Source organism: Pangasianodon hypophthalmus, chromosome 8 (assembly GCF_027358585.1).
Source record: "Pangasianodon hypophthalmus isolate fPanHyp1 chromosome 8, fPanHyp1.pri, whole genome shotgun sequence".
NCBI lineage: Eukaryota > Metazoa > Chordata > Actinopteri > Siluriformes > Pangasiidae > Pangasianodon > Pangasianodon hypophthalmus.
Genome location: NC_069717.1, coordinates 26,043,484 through 26,069,723, shown reverse-complemented (window position 1 = coordinate 26,069,723; position 26,240 = coordinate 26,043,484). Strand labels below are relative to the sequence as shown.

The following is a 26,240-nucleotide window of genomic DNA, read 5'->3' as shown; positions in this document are numbered from 1 at the left end:
TCAAACATTTCATACGTTAACTCATAGATATATCAAATAGCATCATGACCCAACTTCTGGCATGAAAGAAGTCCGGTTACAGAGTGACAGGCAGGAGCTGCAGTCAATCACAACAGGAGTCTGCGAGCCTGAAAGGGAAAATAATTCAGGACTTGTAGATTTTTTGCCTGAACAAGTAGTTGGTTGGATGATAGAATGATAAAATGACAGATGTTTTAGCCTCATTAACAAACTAGTTGAGAATTTTAGCAAAAGATAGCTGATTACTGATCCACGGGTGAGTCAGCCGGGCCTCTGCTCGCCCTGATGTGTATATTTAATTGGCTCCGCCTATCTCTCTGCACTTTCCATATGAAAGGTCAGAATTCCTGCTGATCAGAGTTAATTATGGCAGGCGAAATATCGCTTGCGTCTGTGTCATGGTAACCATGGTAACACCAATGCTAAGCATAGCTGGTGCTTGTCCATAGGTCGAAAATAGAAAATATCTGACCATGAATAATATTATTTCAGATGAATGTAAACATTTTGAGTTTACCTCGCTGCAAGTTTGAGTGACTTACAGTTTTAGAAATCATTTAGAAAATATCGTGAGCAGCTACAAACAAAAATAATTGCGTGAGCAGGATTTTAAAAAACAACAGTCCTGCATCCATCTCTAGTTGAGACCTATTCTGGACCTTCCATTTTAGGCCACGCCCACTTCAGGTTTAGTTTCAGATACAGATACGGATATTTGCCGCATTAAACAGTTACATATGCATATAGTTCTAGTGACATGTTACATCTAATGTTTATTTGATTGCTACCTGAAACGGACAGTGTTCTACAGACGCTCAGTTTCTGCTTCTTGTGATCAGATCATTGCTTTTCACTCGCATCACGGCGGAGCTGCTTTTACACAACAACGCCAGACATCCAGATAACAAAAGACTGATGGCCTACATTTACCACTTTCATCTCATCCACTTTAACACCATGGAATGATGACGTGTGACTGAATAAATAACTTTTCATGACCTTGATTTAAAACACACACACACACACACACACACACAGCATTGCATTGTGTTGAATCTGCTGTAAATCAGCAGCAACATGAATGAAATGTAATTATCACTTATGAAAAGAAATGACAGGTTTTGAACAAGCTGAACAAACACAAGATGATTACTGTGATAGGTTTCATTACATATTAAACCTTCACTGTGAGAGAAAAAAAAATTAATTCAATTTATGAGGAGAATTCATAAATCATGCTGCATGTTATGAAGTATTAATCACGTTAGACTGTGACTCGGTGACTGTGTGGTGTGTTTTGCTTAGGAGAAAATGCTTTTTATAATATAATTTGCTTACCAGTGGTGCCTCTCTTGTCAGTCGTCAGGACATCAGCCAAGAGAAGACTTGCGTCCTTTGGTTTGTACATCCTACATGAAGGCTGTGACATTTTCATTTTCTTGGTATATTTGTATTCTTTCACTTAAACTTTTCTGACATTTATGGCCATGCATTGTCAGGTTTGTTCCCAAAGAGCTTTTTTTGTTTTTATCTAAGCAGATGAATATGGTCATTGGTGCAAAACCTGTTTAATTATTTATATATATATATATAATATAAATTATATTACACACACAGACTCCTACATTTCATTTAAAATGTCTAAAAATGCAGGAAACCCCTCACCTTTGTTCTAGCCTACAAAAACTTTGACTTTTTCAACACTTATGGCCACTTATTTTTAATGTCAACAAATGAGTATGGTCATTGGTGTGAAGCCAACAATTAAATTTAGATATACTTTTTAGATATATTTATATTTTAGATATATTTTTAATGTTTTTTTTTTTTAAATCAGAAAATTGTTTTATACTAGTGGAATGCGTGATGCAGGAATGACCTGCGATGTTCAGGGCTTTCATTTATGCTACCTAGGTTTAGTTACGCTAGCTAAACAACACCAGCGTAATTCTCAACTTTTCAAGTTGTCTCTTGTCGTTCTCGTCTCGGGTACGCACTCGGCGGTTTGTTACGTTTGAACCCACCTCTTGATGAGAATAAAAATAGGACGTGCGATTATCCCGACCCGTGCGTGTGAAGGAGTGCTGCAACATTCCAGCATTGTTGATTTGACTGTCATCATTACTCTGTACTCTGACATTCCTTCTGCACTACTGCATACTGTGCTGCTCACCTGCACATATGTGTATTGAGTCCTATGTCTATACTGTGTATATTATGTGAATACTGTATATACTGTACAGGTGTTTGTGTATATTACTTGTATTTTGTATTGCACAGCTGCGGAGAATACACCCAAGATTTTCATAATCTGTACACTTGCGCAATAAAGTGATTTGATTTGATTTGAAATCCCTTCTTAAGATTCTTAAAAGTGGGCTTTCCTTTCAGAAAAGAGTTCACATACAGCCCCTTCAGGAAGCTAGAAGCCTTAACACACCACATAACTTTTATCTAGGAGTGTATACTGGAGGTCAGACAGACATGTTGTGCTTGTCTTGCCTTATTCCCTCATGGACTGCATCTTTCAACATGACCCGTGTCAACAGTTTAAAAAAAAAAAAAAAAAAAACCTCCATTCGGGTTGTAAATGTTAATTCAGGGTAGGATTGAGAAACATATCTGCTGCCGTGTGCTCTTTGAGAACACATCTCTCCTGTTGCGAGAGTGGGCTGAACTCGAATAGCGTGGGATGGAAAACAAGGCGGAGGACACCAAATTGACTTAATAATCGTTTCTGAGAAGCGCCTGTGCGTGTGTGTGTGTGTGTGTGTGTGTGTAGAGAGTAGAAAACTCAGGAGAAGACAGACAGTGGATGACAAGGCCACCGATGATGGAGGATATTCTTTTGTAAGATGGAAAGGATGAGCTTCAATGGGCTGACCTGCGTTCGTGTTCAGTTTAGTAATTGGAGAGATAAAGCACATCCTCACGATTATCATGCCATTGTTGTTGTATTTTTTTTTTTTAGATCCTTCTAGAAAGGAACAGCATTAATATCAAGAGCTGCTGATACCAAGGCTTAATCCATCTGTCTCACAGGTACAGCTATCAAAGATGTCAGAATCCTATTTTGCCAGCTACTGTAGAGGATATTAAAGAGGAACAGAACGACAGGGTTAGCACGTGTGTCACATTCCATTATTCTCTACAAACTAGGTTTGCTTTTTATTACAAGGTTTGAATTAAGCATTTAAGGCACTGTTCAGTTCAGTTCAATTAAATTTTATTGGTGTAGCGCTTTTAACAATGGACATTGTCACAAAGCAGCTTTACAGACATATGTAAATTCCGAATATACATTTTAATTTGATAAATTTATCCTTTCTGGGTCTATCAGTCTCTTCCTTCTTTTCTTCAGACTTCGGTGTTGCATAAACATGAGCGTAGGGAGCGGCGGTGATTCCAGAGATGATTTCTCTCCTCAGCCTAACCGTCCTGCTGTAAGTACACTATCCTTCCTGACTTGATGTTTCATTTCAGGTGAGATATTGACTCTTCTATAAAGTGCCTTCTGGAGGTTGTATTTAAGGGGATACTCTAGCGAGAAATGACATTTACATAATTTTATACTTCCTTTAAATGCCAGGACTTTTTATTTGGTGGCTGGAATTTGCTTCTGAATTTGAAGTATACGGATACCAAGTTAACAATGTAATGAGATCAAAAAGTACACAAATAGAAAATAAAATGAAATATAAACTCATCAGCCACTTTTTATACTAAAATTGACACTGTTACCATGGCAACATTCACATGGCTGGACGCCACCGTCACGTCCTGTTTACACCAATTGTGCAAGCATTGCAAATGTGTGTTCAAATGTTGCCATAAGAGAAAATAATATGGGTCATAACTCTCTCTCTGAACCTTTCCACATTGTAAGCGTTGCAAATCCCAACACAGATAATTAACCTGCAGACAAATTACAAATGCTGACAATAATAATAATAATAAATTTCACTGGAGCGTGTCGGGAGTGTTCGTTATAGGCCACTGATCCCAGGTAATTAGTGTTGCTCGAAGTGTCTGCAGTTAGCAGTTTGTCCCATCAGTCAGGATAGTAAATACATATCAGGTCATAGTGTGAGATTTGAGACACGCCATCTTAACAACAAACACTCGATGGCCTGTGTGTATCACAGCTGTGTTTAATTCAGTGCTCTGTGCAAAGTGTGCCTTAAATACCTGAAGATTATTTAACTCTAAAGCAAGCCTCCACCAGTTTTCCTGTTATAGTTGGTCACAGCTGATGTACGAAATAACGTCATGCAACATCGTAAAAGGCTAATATGTAATATATTGACTCAAACATTAAACACTTCCTCTGTTTACTTCATTCACTTACTACACCACTAAGCACCGATCCACGGATCTGGTATTGCGTGAGCACCTCGACTCATACCAGATGTTCCCGGTGAATGTTTTGGTAAATCTCAGGAGTCTGATCACAGTCTGAAAAAATTCTGGCTGTTTCTAGCTGATATACAGTAATTGAAGCTTTTAGTGACACATTTGCACTATTCTAGAGAAAAACATGTGTTTTTGATTGGTTTTGTTGAATTATTATGTGTTATAGGTTGATTATCATAGTGACCTTCACTGAGTCCAATTAAAACTGAAGCACACACACACACACACACACACACACAGCTTTGTTTAGTTGCAGTCAGCTGGAAAATAGTGTGCGTTCTGTTGTCCACTTGGATTAGTGCTTTTTGTCCATTTCTTTATGCCCTGGGACAGTAAATTTGAAGTGGACTGAGAAACATATTGGGAACGCATGTAAAAAGTCCAAATCTAGTCCAGAGGATCAGTAGGGGATAAAGAATATCCTGGACAAATGAATTATGTACTAATAAATGCTGTCTTCAGAGCAAGGGCTCAACAAGAATTTCCATGATGTCATTCAGTGTGGCGTTATTCAGGATTCTTCCTAGTTGTGTAATGAGTAAGGAATAAAACACTTGGGGGAGTGCTGTTCTAGGAAAATAACCAACAGCAGGGCTGTGTGATGAAGCAGAGTTACTGCAGCCACCCCAAAGTTGGTTCTTTTTCAATAACAGCATGTCCTGATGTGTTTTATTCCTCTTATACCACAGCAGTGATTACAGATTTTTATTTTCCTCCATCAGCCTTTCTTTTTTTCTCTTTTTTAAAGTTGGAGACTCCTTCCATAAATGTTACTCTAATCTTGCGCAAAACTTCAAATCAATGATCAGATTCTTGGTAAATTATGTGTTATATTTTTTTCTTTTTTTTAATTAGATTTTGTGTTGCGTTCCACATATAAGTAACTGTGTACGTTGTTGCTATAGTAACGATAATGTATTATAGTAATGTTCCAGAAAATGACTCAACACCTTCTGACCAATCAGAATGGAGAATATAACAGCGCTGTGGTATTAATAATAATAATTCATCCCTGTCATATAAGTACCAAACATTCAACGTATAAAAATGGAATGCTCGATTTGTCGTACGTGACGTATAATTGGCTGACACACTGCTTTATTCCTGCTAAATAGATAAATAGATGTTTTAAGTTTAATTTGATTTTATTTTGCTGACAGTTTATGTGATTCTCTTCTACTCTGTGCACCAGAGCATTCTGTTCTCATCTGTATGGAATAAGCCTCCAGGTGTAATGACTCTTTATTAAACTATTCCAAACAGAGTAATTATAATCAAACTAACCATGCACAGTGACAGCACGTCTGGCCGTCGAGCTATCGTTTTGCATTGTCATTGTGTTTGATGCCTGAGAGAGCTATCTAACAACATCATTTAAAAAAAATTGGATTTCAGTGGTGAGAGATATTAAAAGAATTAACCTAGGTCTCATGGATCCTCATGCATTATGCACTCTTTTTGAATAATTGAATACCATGATTGGAATTTCCCACACAGATTATCTGAAATGGCGTAACGCTGTCAACTCCAGAGACGTTTTCAAAATGATAAATCAGCCTTGTCGTCTCCAGGCCAGCATCTTGGCCGTCTGCACCCTAATGTGGAGATCGATATCAGCTCGAATCGATGTCATCCTGAATTGAAATTTGGCACAGGAAATGATACGGTGTGACGCAGCCTTCTCCGAGCATGAGACGATTCTTCACCCGAGGCTAATCTCTTCTGATTCGGGATTATCATCGCCTGCAATATTCACTCACGAGTGGGAAGAGGAATGAGCCGAGGAAACGTCGTGGATATGGATACGGATGATGGAGAAAGAGAAGTGGAAGTCATTGTGCTTCAGTAAAGATCACTGACTGCTTATTGCTTTGAGTGATGCATTTTATCTCTAAATGAAAAGTTTAGCAGTAGGGCCGTATAGCCTGCCCGATTCACATCAGTGCATCAGTTTCAATATTTACGATCAGTATGCACCAGTGAGTGTGAGGCAGAAGATATGAGGTTAAATTGAAAAGATGGAATGTAAAAGATTGGAGGTTAAATTCACACGTGCGGATTCTTGCACCTGCCTCTAAATCGGTCCCAGTAAAGGAGGTGTGGCCTGTGTGTCAGTCTCAGTGATGGAGGTGTGGCCTATGTGTCTGTAAATCTCAGTAAAGGAGGTGTGGCCTCTGTGTCATTCTCTGTGATGGAGGTGTGGCCTCTGTGTCCGTCTCTGTGAATGAGATGTGGCCTCACTGTCTGTTAATCTCAGTGAAGGAGGCGTGAGCTCTGTGTCTCTCCCAGTGAAGGAGGCGTGGCCTCTGTGCCTATAAATCTCAGTGAATGAGATGTGGCCTCTGAGTGTGTCAGTCCCAGTGAAGGAGGAGTGGCCTTTGTGTCAGTTCCATTGACGGAGGTATGGCCCCTGTCTCAATCAGTCAGAGTGAAGAAGGTGTGGTCCCTGTGTCCGTCCCAGTGAGAGAGGTGTGTCCTCTGTGTCTGTCCCAGTGAAGGAGGTGTGGCCTCTGTCTCTGTCAGTCAGAGTGAAGAAGGTGTGGCCCCTGTGTTTGTCCCAGTGAGGGAGGTGTGTCCTCTGTGTCTGTCCCAGTGAAGGAGGTGTGGCCTCTGTCTCTGTCAGTCAGAGTGAAGAAGGTGTGGCCCCTGTGTTTGTCCCAGTGAGGGAGGTGTGGCCTCTGTGTCTGTCCCTGTGAGGGAGAGAGTCAATGCCTGTCCATCCCAGCAAAGAAGGTGTGTCCCCTACCTGTTGGTGCTAGTAAAGGAAGTGTAGCCTCTATGTGTAAGTCAGAGTGAAGAAGGTGTGGCCTCTGTGTCAGTCCCAGTGAAGGAGGTGTGGCCTGTGTGTGTGTCAGTTCCAGTGAAGGAGGCGTGGCCTCTTTGTGTGTCAGTTCCAGTGAAGGAGCTATGGCCTCTGTGTGTGTGTCAGTTCCAGTGAAGGAGCTATGGCCTCTGTGTGTGTCTGTTCCAGTGAAGGAGCTATGGCCTCTGTGTGTGTGTCAGTTCCAGTGAAGGAGCTATGGCCTCTGTGTGTGTCTGTTCCAGTGAAGGAGCTATGGCCTCTGTGTGTGTGTCAGTTCCAGTGAAGGAGCTATGGCCTCTGTGTGTGTCTGTTCCAGTGAAGGAGCTATGGCCTCTGTGTGTGTCAGTTCCAGTGAAGGAGGTGTGGCCTCTGTGTGTGTGTCAGTTCCAGTGAAGGAGCTATGGCCTCTTTGTGTGTCAGTTCCAGTGAAGGAGCTGTGGCCTCTCTGTATTTCAGTCCTTTTAAAGGAGGCGTGGCCTACATCTGAAAGCTAACACTTTTTTTTTTTTAATGGACCTGTTTGCTCAACACTGAATCATATCTGTAATGATATGAAACAACTCTAAACACTAGAATGTTCCTTCTCTGCTTTAAATGTACCTTGTATACACTGGATTATTGCTATCGTATCGTCTCTGAAGCGGAACAGCACAGCACTACTTGGCACAAGGTTTTGACAGTTTTTGTTCACACTTCCAATGTCACGTTCAGCATATAAAGTCATCACAGCTTTTTTCCATCGTTGGCACACAGGCATTTCTAACATGTAGCGAGATACAAGTGTCTGATATTTGTGTTTACGTGTGTGTGTAGTTATCATGGGGAGTGAAGATCAGGAAGAAGCTGAAGGCCATGGCTCCGTTTCTTGGCAAATTCAGGCCGCTGGTGGGACAGTGCTGCCATCAGTGCACCCCGGAGAGCCTGGTGAGTATGTGTGTGGTTGTTTGTCTCTTCTAAAAGCCAAACGACTATTGATTATGAGTGCATTACGACGCCAAGGTCTGGCTTGATTATTCCGGCCGCAGGGTTTTATGACGCGTCTTCGAGGGAAGATCTAAAAGTGATTTTGAACACAGTTCTAAGTTACAGGAGAAGGGAAAAAAATCGCACACACTGGATGTTCACTGTCCCATTCGAGCATGAAGCAGTGGATGACTAGGCTCAATTCTAGGAGCTTCAAATCCCAATGCAGGCATCGCGTATGTACCGCTAGGAAGTGTAGGTAATGGAACTGGAATTAGGTGGTTATTGGTTCAAATCCCCAATGTGAGAGTGTTTTAATTGGAGCGAGCCAGACGCAGCTGGGGAATCTGAATTCTATCCTGGTCAGCTAATGTGCTGGCTCCCATTTACAGCCTCTCGTTTCAAATCGGTCTCGTGAAAAACAGCTGGTCCCTCCGGTTTTTCTCAAATATGTGGTCCTCAAAACTCCCTAATGAAGAGGGCGAGTTGAATTTAAGCCAAACATGAATCTGAAATGAACACACAGTGCCGTGATTGTGTGGGGCCTTGATGCTTAACTCTTGCTTTTCAGGGTCGAAAACTGCTGCAGGACACTCCTTCACTCGGCTTCCAGAACCTTCTGTATGTGAAGGAAACACACACCAGGTAAGATCATGGCGCAAAATAAGCTCTAGAAATAATTAGATAAGCTTTAGTTTTCCAGTCATCACAAAAATGCTCAAATATATCTAAACATCATTGTTCTTGATGTTATTTCTATTTTCGTTTAAATTTGAGACCTTGGAATTTTAAGATTCTGTCTGACTTGTTTTTTGGCAATAATAAGTTAGTTGTTATTTGCACGCCGATGTGAAGTTTTACACCAAACTGTTCTTAAAAGGATAAAACAAACATAAAACATTGTTTCTGCTTTGGCCTTATTGAGTGTTAAAACTTTACAGCTCGGTATGTTAAAATCAGAGAAATGCCAGATAGATCTTTTTCCAAGGTCTCCGTTTGTTCAGCAGAAAAGCTGTAGCTTTAAGTTTTCCGCCACAGGATGGAAGACTTTACATTCCTCAGTGTTCATGCATCAGTCTTACTACATAGGAAACAATTCATCAGCTTTAATCACTCATTATTTAAAAAAAAATAAGGACATATAAATATTTGATCTTGTTTGGAAATTTTAACTGTGAATTCTTCTAGGACTCATCTTCCCTCAGAGATTTGTGTAATGAGATGTGTAATGTTCTCTGTTATCGTCACTGTTACTATGGAAACCTGGGTTAGATTGGAGCGCGTTTCATGCAGCCGTGTGTGCCGACTTCGTACACTCCATTAAAGGAGATAAATAAGATTTAGCTGCCGCACATCTCGAACCTAGAGACAAGAGGGAAGTTTTTATTTGCTGGATGTTTAATTTCTTCTCACTCTTTTATTTCTTATCTGTCTCTTTTCAATGCTGGAGAACGTTCATTTTCGCACTGCTTCACTGGCCCGTTTCGACGAGAGAGCTTTCTTCAAAAGCCTGTCTCCAAACACTTAATGTCTCACCCGGATTCATTTTCACGCCACTTCAGAAAGCTCTTCTTAAACGTCCTGTCCAGGACGCTGATGTGATCTGACTTCAGAGGGGCTAATAAAATATGTTCATTTTCTGGTGCTACAGACAGAACAGCTTCAGAGCTCCTTAAATTGATTCTACCATTCTCCGAAAATGTACTGGTGGGAAGACAATTTCCTTTTACAAAATATGTCTGTTTAATACGGCTCTTCAAATATCTCCAAACTGTGTAATCAGGTTGTGCTCTGGTGAGTGTGAAGGCCATAGCATATGAGTTTCATCATTTTTATTCTTATCAAACATTCAGTGAGGTCTTGTGTCCTGAGAGTGTGGGCGGGGTCTTCCTGGAAGAGACCACGCCCATCAGGGTAGAAATATAAATAAAGGTGGTTAGTCAAAAGAAATGCAGTGTTGATTTGCCGTGACACTTCTCTCCAAGGGAACAAGTGGACCCCAACACCAGCAAACATAAATAAATGCCCCCTAATGTATAACACAGCCACTGTTTTTTTTTTTTTCCTTTAATTTTGTCAGGTTCGACATGTTCTGATGCGTGTACTTGTGTTGTAGGTACCGAGGGTGGCTGGTAAGAAGAGTTTGTTGTGTGCTGTTTATCTGCAGCCGTAAAGTCGACTCCGGTCCTGTTGGAGACAGACTGCTTCGGATCCTCAGCACAGACAGGTAAAGATGCGAATCTGCAGCTCCACACTGTGTCTGACACCATAAACACGTTGTTTCCGTTCACACGTCATGAAATTGCACATTAGCAAACACTAGTCTAAGGCCAGAGCTGAGCAGCTAAGCCATAAGTGTTTTGCTCAAGGGCCTAAGATTGTAAAACTCCCTAAATATGCCACAGGGGTTGTATTACTGTTAACTATATATAATTACAAGGTATTACCCAGGGACACATCCCAATATCAAAACTTATGGACTCTCTACCACTTTGTGGTTAGCAGGTTTTTCTTTTCATCTTGCTGCTTGTCTTCTCTGATCTCTGCCAACATCCAAGTATTTTACACCTCATTTTAATACACCACGCTGGTACTGTATCGAGTTACCACTCAAAAATACACCAGAAGAGCAGTCTTCCGTCCCTCACTCCCCCATATAAAAACAGCAGAGCCAATCAACATGAATCTGTAATAATTGACAGTTGCATAGTTCCAATATAAGCTGACTCTCTCTGGAAGCTCCGCCCCTTTCTCCCCATCTCACACTAGCAATCTTTCATCTCAGTTCGATATTCCTGCTTGACGTGACACCCTCGTTTCCGTCAAGGCAAAGGAGAATGTTTTGTTTTCATTGATGCAAAATAAAATCTATCAGTGTTTGTTTGACTTAGCTAATATTAGGCATGTTAACAGTTAACATCTGTATATTTAACAGGAAAACTTGCCTGAAAAAAAGATAAAGTAGGCACACAAAATCGCAATCGCTCTATCATCGGGACATCACAATGATGCCACAGTTGTGTGAACTTTCTGAGTGGGAGGGGCATATTTTCTCTCCCCTGTCAATCACAGCAACACTAGCCAATCGTGGGCGTCAGTGAGATCATGTATGCAGAAGATGGCGGATAGTGCTTTTGTCCGAGTGTGTTACGCTGCCCTGTGACGCAGTTCAACAGTGAAAATGTTGGTCATGTGAAAACATTTCACACTTTCTACAAGGGACATCTTGTTAAAGGAATATATCTAAAAATTTTTGACTACTTTCTGCGTTTTTTCTTCTCGCTCTCCTTTCTGGAACTATTTATTTCCTTTTTCTGCTTTTGCCAACATTTTTTCAAACATACCTGCAGTCTTCTGTCTTTCTCTGAGGTCCTGACACTGCCTTTTTTTGTCACCTCAGTTGATGTCAGGCAGGTGAAAGTCGACTGGGCGTGATGATTTTAGTGTGTTAATTTGGGGAAGTGAATGAGCTGGCAGTAAAAAGCTCCAGTGAATGGAGCATTTGGGACTTTTAAGTCCTTCAGTTGTTGTTTTTTTCCCTCAGACCTAGCTCAGTTTCCCAGACCATTGCCTCCTCTCCTCCCTCTTTTTCGCCGTAGGCCTTGACTTAATTTGTTCCTTAACATTTTAATAACCTTTCATACTCTGAAACAATATTCTCACTTTGCAGTGTTCCTTCCTTCGAGGACAGAAGCTCAGCTTCTTAGAGACACTGAGTGTGTTTGTGATGCTGCGCAGAAAACAATGTGGGCTTTGTGTGCAGAGCAAACTGCTGTCCTGTGACTCTGTGTGTGTGTGTGTGTGTGTGTGTGTGTGTGTGTGTGTGTGTGTGTAGGGTGAAGCGGGTCCTGACTCCACAGAGCAGTGTGAAGGAGTGTGGAGAAGACACCCGAGGGGTTCTGACATTGACCGAGACATTTCAATCTCCGACCCTGATCCGGTCTGAACGTCCACCGAACCTGCACACAAAATAATTAAAAATCTCAGTATAGCGCAACAAAAACAGTTTAAAAATGAATAACATTAAAGCTGTGCAAGTAATTGATTGAGAGAGTGATTTGTTTCTCTCGTTTTCAATGAATTTACCAAACATGTTGGTTTACTTAGAAATTTAGTTAGTAAACTGGCCACTTTTAGCGCTATATTATTATTTTATCCACTTTATTTGGTTGTAATTTGTTTTAAATTAAGATAGACAACTGGAGGGCTGTACCATTTTATTCTGCTTTGTTTTTTTTTTTTCATTTTATTTATTATTTTAAATTTTGTCAACTGTTGTATTTGTAGCATTTATTTATTTATTTAGCTTTAGTTAGTGACAAGGTCAGATTTTGCATTGTATCGTTATTTTATCCGTTTTTTTTCCTTCATTTAATTAATTATTTTAAATATAGTTAGTCTACCATTCAGTTTTATATTACCTATATTATATTTTACATACATATATTATACTTTACATTATAATTATATTACTATTTTATTAATATAGTGTGATGCAGGTCAGGTCAGGACTGTAGTGTGTTACTTGAAACCTGCCTTATAGCTACCATCACACTGGCCAGTTTATCAGCTATACCTACTGTACAGGTCACTTTGTAGTTATACAGTTACTGACTGTGTTTCCCAGACCTCCTCTACGCTATCCATCACTGGAAAGGGGCCACCGTAAGACCACCAGTTATAATTTGGGTGGAGGGTGGCAAGTGTACAGTGTTTAAACACTGCTGTGCTGGGAATAGACCACCACCCAAATAGTATCTGCCCAGTGGTGATGTCTTTCCTCTGAATGGTGGGGGGCAATACATTATACAGAGCAACAGATGGGCTAAATTCAGTAACTGCATAATTTTACCTGCTAGAATGCTCAGTAAGTGTAGTGTAGAGTCTGCAGGGTTTTTGCTGAGCTTGATTTCTCTTGTGTTCTCTCTCTGTCAGGTTGGTGGGATGGTTGCTCTTGCGATTCTTGTCTCTGATGTTCTGCAGTGTGCAGGTGAACCTCAGCCAGATGGCCACTCTTCATCGAGCCGAACAGCCGGTGAGCTGCTCGTCACACTCCTCCTTTCTTCCTTCCTTCCTTCATCCCTCCTTTCTTCTGTTCCCTTATGTCATTATTCACCAGCATTGTCCTGTCACTTTCATTTCTCCCTCGTCCTTCACTTCTCCCCATTCAGAGCTGTATTCAGAGTCAGCGACTCTGAAGATTAAAAGATATGTCAGTACCGAGGCGTGTACTTCATATTTTTATTGAGTAGAAGTGTTTTTCAAAAGCATATAGGCCATGGCCTTTAAACACATGCGAAACATAAAAAAATGTCTTTAGATGTCTTTAAAACGCTGACTAAAGAAAAAAATTTGCATTTTTATTTCTTGGCTGTCAATTGTAAGATGACGTAGGACAATTTCAAAAATGAAAAATAAAAAAGACTAATATAATATATGATTAAAAAGATGGCAAGCACTGAAGTGTGTCTTATAAGAGTTTAGTATATTGCCAATATACTGTACTGCTGCATGAATATTTCTAGTTGTAATTATCACATTAATCACTGCAAATTTGGTTTAACAAAACGGTTTCTGTCCCTTATTATACAGTAATTAAAAAATAGCACTGGATCCAGCGCATCCTATTATTTAACTTGAAGCCACCAGATAATAAATCGAGGTTATGGAATTTTAATGTGTGTGGGATATAGGCTGTTTCATCACACTTTAAATTTGCTATTTTGATTTGTTGAATTAATTAAACACTAGTGTTTTTGTTAATTCAGTGCAGTCTGCTGTAAAGAAAACATGCTGAAGGATAAGATGACCAAGCACTCGTCTGCCACACAAATCTCTCTTTAAGTACATTCATAATTTTATCCATAAATTATTTGCTCTACCAGATAAGCAACGTAAGATGAGTCCTCCAAAGTCCTCAAAGCAAATTAAAAAAAAGTGTTCTTGTCTGTAACACACTTCTGAGGTTTACAGTTTCTCAATTACATGTCTGTGTTAGAAATTAAAACTATTTGAAATGTTATTTTATTGTTTTATTCCATTCAGATTATTGACTTTAAAGTCACATGCTCTTCTTGGATATTGCAGTATTTATCACAGTTTATTTCCTAGCATCTTTACTAGTGTATATTTTTATAGTTCAGTTTGCTGCCTTTGTTTCAGCCAAATCATTTGCTCAAATATCACAAGTTCAGATTTTAAATGGATGGGTTTCTTTTAAAAACCAAGGCCTTGCTTCACAGTGTAACACATTGTAAATGCATTTCTTAACTGCAGATGAAGCACCAAGAAATACGAGCAGGATATTCATTTTAAATAATAAGTACTATTTTTGTATTAGTTGTTGATGAGCAACGACTGTAGTGCAGTACGTATAGACAGCATTGTTAAGTGTGATTGGGGTGCAGAGAGATGAAGCAGTCATGTTGGGGGAGCACAGCACTTTAGGAGGCACTCAGGTGAAACTCAAGTGCACAGCCTGAGAATCGCACTTCTCTATTCTCTTTGTTGCTTTTGAGTCTTTTTTTTTTATCTGTCCAGATGCAACATGCTGAATTGTGATTTTGAAGTTCATGAAGAGGACTTTCTGTCCTCCAAACTTCTGGCAGTCAGATCTTTCATCATCATCATCACACACTTACTTGTTGATCTGTTCTAACTGCGTAAGACTGTGAATACACTCAGGTCCATAAGTATTTGGACAGTGACACAAATTTTGTAATTTTGCCTCTGTACCACACCACAGTAGATTTGAAATGAAGCAGTCAAGATGTGACTGAAGTGTAGTATTCAGCCCCTCCATTTTCATAGACCTAAAAGTAATTGGACACTCGACTGATAAGCAGTTTAATGGCCAGATGTGGCCTGTTATCTCATTATTTCATGACAAACTAAGGAGATAAAAGGTCTGGAGTTGATTCCAAGTGTTGAATTTGCATTTAGTAGCTGTTCATGGGAACTCTCGCTATGCGGTTCAATGAGGTGCCAATGCAAGTGAAGGAGGCCATCATTAGATTGAAAAAAAAACAAAACAAACCTATCAGAGAGATAGCAGAAACTTTAGGAGTGGCCAAATCAACAATTTGTTAGATTCTTAAGAAGAAGGAATGCACTAGTGAGCTCAGGAACACCAAAAGGCCTGGAAGACCACAGAAGACAACTAAAGTGGATGATCACATAATTCTTTCTTTTCACAGCATCTAGCCAAGTCAAGAACACTCTGGAGGAGGTGGGCGTACTTTTATCAAAGTCTACAATCAAGAGATGCCTTCATGAATGTAAATACAGGTGGTTTACCTATCTAATAAAGCCTGTCCAGTTCTGATGGAAGATTGACTTGTACCAGAATGATGGGAAGAGAAGAATACGGAGAAAGAAAGGAAGGGATCCAAAGCATACCACATCATCTGTCAAACTGACCGATAACTGCTGATAGAAGTAGAGTAACATTGAGTAATATAGAGTAACACTTTCTGATTCAGTCAAATGCTGCAAAACTGATAGGACACCACTTCACAGTACAGATGGATAATTACCCAGAATGTACCGTGAAAGCAACTCAAGCTTATAAATGGAATGTTCTTAAATGGCCAAGTCAGTCACCTGACCTCAACCCAATTGAGCATGCTTTTCACTTACTGAAGACAAAACTGAAAATAGAAAGACCCACAAGCAAGCTGCAACTGAAGGCGGCTGCGGTAAAGGCCTGGCAAAGCATCTCAATGGAGGAAACTTAGCATTTGGTGATGTCCATGGGTTCCAAACCTCAGTGGCTCTGTTATAAATGGCTGAAATTCCTAAACGGTTAATGGAGTATGTTTGTTAAACCCCTTGAATTGAAGCTGAAAGTCTACGCTTCAATCACATCTTGATTGCTTCATTTCAGATCCATTGTGGTGGTGTACAGAATCGAAATGATGAAAATTGTGTCACTGTCCAAATACTTGTGGATCTGACTGTGTATATATATATATATATATATATATATATATATATATATACATAATATTTTAAAAAAGTGATTCTGTGTATGTATAAACAGATGCTTTCTTACTGGTGTTGCACTGGGAGTCATCACAAAAATATATGCTCGCTATCCATTTTATCCAATCAGCCAATCATGTGGAAGCGTGCAGATACAGGTCAAGTGCTTAATGTTCACATCAAATATCAGAATGAGGAAAAATATGATCTCGGAGACTTTGACCATTGAAGGATGGCTGATTTGAGTAGTTCAGAAACACCTAACTGATGAGAGATCAGAGGACTGGTTTGACCTGACAGGAAGGCTGCGGTAATTCATATAGCCACTGTTTGCAACTGTGGGGAGCAGAAAAGCATCTCAGAATGCACAGCAAGATGAACCTCGAGTCGGATGGACTGCAACAGCAGAAGACCACATCGGGTTCAGCTCCTGTCAGCCAAGAACAGCAATCTGAGGCACCAGGAGACATTTGATCATCAAGTAGTGCTAATAAACACTGTTTCCATTACTTACTGTACATAATAAGAAAATTTTAATCCATCAGATATGCATCTGCCTCTTGTCTGGTTAGAGACGTATCCATGCTTTATGAATAGTTCCTAACATTTTTCCTAACATTTCATCTTATGCTATTATTATAGATCATAAACGCTCCAGGGCTGTGTGTGTGTGTGTGTGTACCTGTACATGTACATATATTTGTCTTTTTCTTTTTATAAGGTGTTTGTAAGGAGACATTTCCAAACAAACTGCAAAAAAAAAAAAAAAAAAAAAAAAGTCTGTTGTTGTCCGTGTGGTTTGAAGTGTGTTTGTGACTGTGTATGTTCATCCACAGAGCTCTCACACACTCGGCCCTGAAGTGCCATTCACATTTGTGTGTGTGTGTGTGCGCCTGTGTGCTGCAGAACATCCCACTGGTGTATGTGTACATTCGTCAGGGTGCTGTTGATCAGGCTTTGATCTCACTGACTCTCCTCTGTCACAACCTGAGAGTTCCCTACAGCGTCTATCCAGCTCGAGTACACAACGGCTGGATGAGGTAAACTCTCTCTCTCTCTCTTTGGCTTCACAACTTTAGAAAATAAGGTGTGATAAAAGGTCATAAAAAGTCCACATCACTCAGGAACTTTTCTGGGCTTTCTGGAGGGAAGGAAGGAATGCTGGACAGATAGACAGCTAGATAAACAGACAGGTGAGCAGGATTATCTCAGATAAATATATGGATCAGTAGATGATCACATTAGATAAACAGGATTACATTGGATAAATGAACAGAAGAAGGAAGGAAGTAAGAAAGGGAAAATAAATGGATAGGTGACTGGAGAGGATTAGACTATCCATGTTAAGGGGAAAAAAAATCAGTACATCTGTCTATCTGTTCCTGTGTCTGTCTGTCTGTTCCTCTATTTAGTTATCTATCTGTCTGTGTTTCTTTTTATCTGTCCCTCTGTCTGTCTGTCCATCCAGCTGCCTGTACATCCATGTAGCTGTTTCTGTCTGTCTGTCTGTCCATCTGCCTATATATCTGTACATCTGTCTATCTCTCCATCTCTGTCTGTCCATCTGTCTAGCTGTCTCTATCTGCCTGTCTGTCCATCTGCCTGTGTATCTGTCTGTCTGTACATAAGTCTGTCTGTCTATCTCTCCATCTCTGTCTATACATCTACATCTAGCTCTATGTCTGTCTGTTCTTCTGTCTGTCTGTCTGTCTGTCTGTCTATCTCTGTAGGTAGACAGCTCATGGGGGTGTAAATCACCTCAGTAACACACTTCCTGTTGTTTTTGTCTTTTAATTTGTTTATAGATTAGACAGGAAGGAAAGGCTTTGTACAGCTGATGAAGGATTTGTGTCTGTACTAATCCAGGCAAGCCCAGCCTGTACTAGCGTGATAATGAGCTACCCACAGTGCATTATGGGTAATAATCACTTCCTGAGGATAATGCCTTGTGTACACTCATAATCATTTGTCCAAACGTCTTGGTACAGTGGATTCTATGCACTAAATACACAAATTAGGCTGTGTGCCGTATGTAAGTGTTAAATTGTAAAAACTAAAACTTTATCACATTACAGTCTCTGACCATCTGTAAAGGACACAGTAACCAGCTTGCAATCAGTAGTTATATCCTGGTATTTGGCAGCTACACTGGATGAGTCAGACTGAACAATGTTGTTAATTTTAGTGTGTTTAGTTAAGCGCTTTTTAAAGCCACACATTGAGCCAGGCAGGAGAACTGCACTGGCGTGCACTGCTTTGCATATTAAATAGTGCACCGGTGTGTAAGGAGATAAAGGGAGGATGAAACATAAAGTGTGCGTGTTTATTGTAGGTTGTAAATGAAGGCCAGCTGTTGGGAGAAAGGAAGACGGAATGTGTTTTATTACCAAGGTCATAAGACTAATTAATAGCCACTTATTCAGATTGTACTGTGGAGAGTTCTTAACATATTCACAGTCTCAAGGGTGATGCGTAAACATGGCTTAATGTGGGGCTCCTGCTGCGTATACACACACACACATATACACAGTATGCTCTGCAGATATTTATGGCCATTGAGCACTGATTAAACAGGAGGCAGTTTGTAGTAGCAGACATGCATCAGTAATGAAGCCTTCATGTATGTAATGTACATAAAATGTGCTGTACATTATACAGCTAAATGATGTGCAAGTCCAAATAAAGAGAGATCTTATCCTTCAGCCTGTGAACATAGAGAGATGGGTTAATGGATGAATGGATCATGTCAACAGACAAAGAGGGAGAGATAGGCAGCTAGATAAACAGACAAGTAAGCAGGATTATCTCAGATAGGTAAATATATGGACAGATGGAGTGGTAGATATCTGATTAATAGACAGGATTAAATCAGGTAGATAAATAGACAGATAGATGGGTGGACAGTAAAAACGGGATTAAAACAGACAGATGAACGTGATAGATGCATGGACAGCTATACGGAGGTAGACACATGATGGATAGATGGAAGGATAGAAGGAGATATGTGGATGGATATGTGTTAAATGGATAGACAGACAGGCCGACATACAGAGAGATTTGTGGATTGGGTAGATAGAAACGTCAAATTTATTGGATGGATGGATGGATGGATGGGGATTAATGAATATATAAAATGGATGGATGGTTGGATGGATAGATGAGCTGATGGATGGACAAATTAATATATAAGACGAATGGATGGATGAATATATTGGATGCGTGGATGGATGGATGAATACATAAGATGGATGGTTATTTAAGATGGATTAATGAATATATAGGATGGATGGATTGCTGGAATGATGGATAGATATATTGGATGGATGGGTCTATTGATGGATTGATGAATATATAAGACGGATGGATAAATATATTGATGTATTAATGGATGGATGGATAAATATATGTGATAGATGGATGAATAAAGTGTATTGCTGGATGGGGGATGGATGGATGGATGGATGAATGAATATATGAAATTGATAAATGTTATATAGGCTGTGTAAGCTGGATAGATGATAGTTTGAGAGTTGCCGGGTAGATGAGGGATGAGAGGAACTCTTGCAATGCCCTTGACATGAAGCAGTCTTGAGGAACAGAAGCATTGTATCATGTCATTAATTGTTAAGCACAGTGTCAGTTTGGTTGACAGCACGCTGCTGTAACTCTGCTTTTTCAGGGTCATCCTGCAGAAACTGGGCGTCATTTTTCTCCCTGATCACGCAGCCACGGAGCAGGAGGCAGAAACCCACAGCCTGTACTCTCCCATCATGACCTCGGTAAGTCCTACAGACTCTGCTCTGGCTAGGAAGCATCACGTTTCAGCTGTAGCAGAAGTTTTGACAGTTGAGTGACCGTGAAGGCCGAGGCCATACAAACACGACTACTTTTAACAAACAGAGGTGAGCAAAAGCCTGCTTAATTCTTTCTCCTGTTTCACATACTGTGAATGACATATTTTGTTGATGGCTGATTTTCAAGTGACAAAGGCTTGCTGTTTGGGATCAGTGAATTGTAAAGAACAGCAAGGTGATGGCCAACTTTGGCATGCCCTTACTGCGAAGTTGCAATACTTAATAATTAAATATATAGGGAACATTTGGAAAATAAACTTAAGCTTGAGTACATTACATATTATAGGCACTGGCCTATAAGTTGCCCCCAACTTGACTTGACTTGGCCATTAATATTTACATTCATTCATTCTTTCATTTTCTTTTTGCTTTTCCTGGTGGGGGATGTGCTGGCAACAGGCTGAGAAGGCCACCCCAGATTTCTTTATCCCCAACCCCAATTTCCAGCTCTTCCTGGGGCATACCCAGACTTTCCCAAGCCAACTGTGAGATATAACCTCTTCAGTGGTTCCTGAGTCTCCCCCTGGGTCTCCACACTGTCGCACATGCTCTACCATTGGCTGATTGCCTGGCATCCTTGTAAGGTGCCCAGATCACTTCAGCATGGCTCATCTCTACTCGGAGAAGTAGCAGTTGTATTCCATGGAGCTCCCGGATTGTCAAGCTCCTCAGCCTATCCCCGAGAGTAAGCCCAGCAACTCTGTGGAGGACCTTTGTTTCCAACGCTTGTGCTTGCGACCTTATTCTTTTGGTCACTACCCACATCTCATGACTATAGGTGAGGATGGAGATGTAGATCAGTAAACACAGAGCTTCGTCTGAAAATTGATCTCCTTTACCACCACAGAACGGTACAGAGACTGTAACACTGCTGCTGTTGACCCGATCCATTTGTCAGTTTTACACTCTATTTTTCCATCACTAATAATTAAGACCCCAAGATTCTTAAACTCCTCCACCAGGGGCAAGGTCTCTCCCCTCACCATCATACTCTTTTGCAGAAGAGAGCCATGGCTTTGGACTTGGAGTTGCTAATTTTCACCCTGGCTGCTTCACACTCAGCAGCAAAACGTTCATGTGCATGCCGGAGGTCTTGTTCAGATGGTGTTGGAGCAATGTTGGCAAATAACAGCGATACTACCTCCAGCCCACACACTCAACACCTCTTCAGTATCATCTGTGTCTTGATATTCTGTCCATGAAAACTACAAACAGGAATGGAGACAAGACACACCCTTGACAGAGTTATCCATTTTCAGCGGTTTCAGCTTAACGCCAAGCAAGCAAACACACCTCACACTGCACTCATACAGAGACCAGATCACACCTGGACACCCCGTACTCCAGCAGTACCACCAGCAACAAATAATGAGCCACAAGCTCGAACGCCTTCTCCAAATCCACAAGACATGTAGACTAGATTAGCATACTCCCATGAGCCCTCGCAAAGGTGTGCAAGACTGAAGAACTAATCTGCATGCTCTTCACGAATCATAGGTCAAACAGAGTCTCCTCTCCAGGGGTCTCATTTATAGAAGAGTGCATTAAACAAGTTCTACTTCTGAGAAAATAGGTATTTATCACACAGGCATATGCACCGCTGTAGGCAGTGGACATCAACAAATCCCACACATTCTAAATTGTTCAGTAGCCTGCTTTTGGTACTCCTTGTTGGAGACAAAATGGAACATGTCAAAAGGTCTAAGAAAATGAACTCTACCAACAATGGAGTAATACTCTTGCACGAAGTACAGCAAAACAAAAATGGTTTATTTGACACTTTTTTACGAGTGGTTTGTCTCAGAAATAATTACGAAATGAAATAAGCCAGTCATCTCCAGTACCACTTTGCTGAAGAGGTCGTCCTACTGTGCTGTTCTACATAATGAAAGAATCATGCGTTTCACTTGGCCATGTTCATGCAGTAGTTAGCGTTTAGACAGACAGCAGTGTTTAGCATCTGTAAGCTGAGGAAAAAAGATGGAATGCAAAGCACAAAACAGAGCATGACTGACTAGTTCCCTAAAACCTTTAATTAATAAAACTACAGAATGAGCAGAATGAGTGTGTGTATGAAAATTCGTGCTTGTGTTCGGGGTTGGTTGCTGATTGATTCACACAGCAGAACACAGATGGAGGCAGGGATTGACAGTGAGGAGATGTGTGTGTGTGTGAGAGAGAGAGGAGAATGTTGAGGATGAATGCACCAAACAGTACATGAGCTTATCACCCTCTTTAAGATGGCTTTAGGCAACGTCTCACTGCGCTCCATGTGCATGTGTGCGCATATGTTTGTGTGTGTTTGAGCACCAGATGGTGTTACCAGTCTGATGATGCTTTTTGGTTGCGGGTGGTGTTTTGTTTTTCAGATTTGAATATGGAAATTAATTTCTTTTCCACTTTTTCACTTTTTCTTTTTTTTTTTTTTCTCATTCCTGAGGAATTGAGAAATGACATCATGCTGGTTATGTTTACATGAAAGATTTCCACCAGTCTGTGTAAATTCATTCTGATATGTATCCTGAACTGCACATTCTTCACAGAAAAGCTTAATTTTTTTGCGCATTATATGTAACCTGAACCAGTTATGCGCATGGGTGGAGTGAGGTTTAATGCCTATGAGGAGCGTACGAGTCCGGTCAGCAAACTCAGCTTTTTAATTGTGCTACTCGTGCTTTTAATGAGTTTTTAAAATTATTTCCAGCCATACTCACCCAAGTGTGATTATTGAATAAGCAAGAAGTGGTGTTTTGACCGCACTCAAGTTTCAACATTGTATATTTGCCCGAGATTCAGGAGCAATGACATTCTGGTAGAATGCACACAATATTGATTTGTTTTGATAACGTTTGATGATACATTTAGAAATATAACATATTTACATAATGTAAAATACCAATACCGTTAGCTAACCAATTAGCTTTCTTGTATTAGGTTTAGGCTAGTGATAACTTTGTATGCTTTTTGTAATCTTGAATGAAGCTTCACTGGTGGTATATATGTTCTTTGATGATAAATATTACAATAATTAGTTTATATGTAGCTAAATATAATAGTGCTAAAAACTGTTAGCCTGAGATACAGGATTGCTAGCCACATGGCTTCACAGTACATCCTTTTCATAAGGTATGATTGCTGTCTTTTTCATGATAAAATAGTGAAGTAGCTTGTGTATTTTTCAAAATTATTTTATGAAATGAAAAATCTGAAAACAAAACATAAAGACTAGTAATAAGGCATCTAGTCTTGCTGGCTGTAGCTATCTAAAAACTCTTCCTGTGTGAATGATGCTTAATTTTCGGTTCCACTTCCAGCAGCGCCATCTCCACTGCGGCACTTAGATGGATAACACAGGAGAAGTACACGTCAGAGATAAGATCTGCAGCCAGACCTTCCTTATTCCCCTGTCCTCTTTCTCTCCTCACTCTTTACATACGTTCTGTGTATTCCTCCATTTAACAGACTGTAAGCTTTCTGGGTTCTGTACATGTAGCTCGGAGCCCACACACCAATTGATTTTATTATGGCAAGATTGTGCGGCTTGAGAACTGATTTTTTGTCTTTTGTACACTGGGATTGTGCTCATGCATTCAGAAAAGAAACTCCGAAGCTCTCTTTGCTTCCTCTGTTTGCTTCTTTCTTTTGCTCTCTCTCATTAACTACTTCATTATCTCTCTCTTTTGCACGATCATTTCCAAATCTAATCTGCTTTTTATGTTATGATCCTGAGTTATAAATGGGAGTGATATAAAAGTGTAGATGCATTCTATTGTGGTAAGCTTGCTGCTGAGGACACAATAAGAGAGACAGAGAGACACTTCTGGACTGATTTATTCAAACTTTTACTGTGAAAATAGTGGCCATAAAACCACAAATGCAATCAAAACAAATACAATTAAGTAAATATTGTTATGGACTTAATCCTGCTGGAAGAATGGGAAGTGTTCATGGCAGTTGGTGCTAAGGAAAAGAGCCTAGGAGATACCATGGTAAAGGGAGGAACTAAATGATAGAGGCTAATCCTGCACTCTTAGCTATCCCTGTTAAGAGAAGTAACAGCTTAAGGTGATGTTAGAAATAAGTGTTAACTAAGTGGAATTAACTAAGTGGAATTAACTAAGTGGCATTAACTAAGTGGCAGTAACTGTCTGGCAGTGGCAGTAACCAAGTGGCAGTAACTCAGTAGCAGTGGCAGTAACTATGATGTAGTAGCAGTAACTAAATGGCATGGCAGTAACTATGTGGCAGCGGCAGTAACTGTGTGGCAGTGAAGTAACTGTATAGCAGTGGCAGTTATTAAGTGGCAGCAACTATGTGGCAGTAACTAAGTAGCAGTGGCAGAAACTAATTTCCAGTAATTAAATGGCAGCAACTAGTGGCAGTGACAGTAACTAAGTGGCGCTGGCTGTGCCTACTGGCAGTGACTGAGTGGCACTACCTAAGCAATGGCAGTAACAAAGAGTGGCAGTAACTAGTGGCAGTGGCAGTACCTATGTGACCCTGGCAGTAACAAGGTGGCAGTGACAATAAATTAGTGGCAGTAACTAAGTGGCAGTGACAGTAAATTAGTGGCAGTAATTGAGTGGCAGTGACAGTAAATTAGTGGCAGTAACTAAGTGGCAGTAATTGAGTGGCAGTGACAGTAAATTAGTGGCAGTAATTGAGTGGCAGTGACAGTAAATTAGTGGCAGTAATTGAGTGGCAGTGACAGTAAATTAGTGGCAGTAACTAAGTGGCAGTAATTGAGTGGCAGTGACAGTAAATTAGTGGCAGTAATTGAGTGGCAGTGACAGTAAATTAGTGGCAGTAACTAAGTGGCAGTAATTGAGTGGCAGTGACAGTAAATTAGTGGCAGTAACTAAGTGGCAGTAATTGAGTGGCAGTGACAGTAAATTAGTGGCAGTAACTAAGTGGCAGTAATTGAGTGGCAGTGACAGTAAATTAGTGGTAGTAATTGAGTGGTAGTAGCAGTAACTATGTGACAGTAACTAAGTGATAGTGGCAGTAGCTTTCAAAATGGGAACCAATCATTGGTATATATTTTCAATTACCAGGAGAAAGGGGCTTGACAGAGAACAAAGGCATACACAAAGCAGGGTCTCTGGCATATGATTTTATAGAACGTACAGGTATTCTGCTGTAAATATCATTGCCATTATAAAGCCTTTAAAATCTCTCACCTTTTTTTTTTTTTTAATCAGTGCCTCCTGTTTAGTTCACGTTATTGCACTTAATCCTTTCTCTTTTTTGTTCATCTCTGGTTGTAGCTGGTTGGCGATTTGCTGATGGCAGGTGAGAGTCTCAGCGTGGGTGTGTGTGAGGAGAGTGGATATGGAGGACAGTGGCTGGCTCGGATTCGTCAGGCTGTGGCTGAAGGCCTGGTGCCGGACGTGAGCGTGGTGCCAGTGGGAATCTCCTACGACTGTCCTCCTTCATGCCAGTCCACACACCCTCAGGTACAAATAAAGCCGTAAATTATTTAGTTAGTTACTTTTGGGTGGTGAAATAAGCAAATCCCAATATAACACATTTTAATTTATTTATTTATTTTGCACTCCAGCATGAATAATGCATACCCCAGTATGAAAAATACAGAGATGTATGTTTTATAAGTATTATTTGTGTCGTGAATTTCTTGCGGTCAAGGACGCTTCAAATAAGGTGAAAATGGGAAATGATCCCTAGCTATTACAAATTGTTCTGGCAAAATAGTACATGCAGACAGCACAGACAGACCACAGTACCAGCATCTGTACTGTCTAGCATCTTATAGCTCATGAATAAACCAATGCACGGAGCTGAATTCGAACAGGGACTCTGTGCTTTTGATACTCATCCGCCACACTGAATCAGATGTTTTAGAAAAATGCGAGTGTATTAAAAGCAGCGCCCCAGCAGGAGCGAGGCAAAGCAATAATAATTGCCATTCAGTCTGAGTGGCCATTATCCTGATCTACTATCGATGAAAACAAATAATGGACGGTCATGTTTCTGTAGCCAATAACAGCAGCAACACTAATTAAAACTGTATCATTTTTAGAGACAGATGTCGATATTTAAAGGAAGTGCACAGCAAGCACCATGTCTCCTGCACTGTGTGTCACCTTGTCTACTCAGTCCATCAGTGTAACGCAGATGTTATTCAAGTGGTGGATCTGTTTTAATCACTGACTTGTTGCTGGTACATCACTTGGGGGCATGCT

At 40.3% G+C, this 26,240-nt stretch overlaps 1 protein-coding gene across 4 annotated transcripts in view; it reads left to right on the top strand.

Annotated features, from left to right (window-relative positions):
* gpat2 (glycerol-3-phosphate acyltransferase 2, mitochondrial) overlaps positions 1–26,240 on the top strand; it is a 151,229-nt gene that overhangs the window by 106,788 nt on the left and 18,201 nt on the right. For all 4 annotated transcript variants that reach the window (XM_053236006.1, XM_034307025.2, XM_034307023.2 and 1 more), the window contains 10 exons: positions 2,993–3,063; positions 3,383–3,464; positions 8,051–8,161; positions 8,772–8,845; positions 10,317–10,427; positions 12,036–12,140; positions 13,136–13,235; positions 17,090–17,223; positions 19,863–19,962; positions 25,305–25,493. In XM_053236006.1, the coding sequence (XP_053091981.1) occupies positions 3,402–3,464; positions 8,051–8,161; positions 8,772–8,845; positions 10,317–10,427; positions 12,036–12,140; positions 13,136–13,235; positions 17,090–17,223; positions 19,863–19,962; positions 25,305–25,493 (987 nt within the window). In that variant the 5' untranslated portion in view covers positions 2,993–3,063; positions 3,383–3,401. The remainder of the gene's footprint in view (positions 1–2,992; positions 3,064–3,382; positions 3,465–8,050; positions 8,162–8,771; positions 8,846–10,316; positions 10,428–12,035; positions 12,141–13,135; positions 13,236–17,089; positions 17,224–19,862; positions 19,963–25,304; positions 25,494–26,240) is intronic.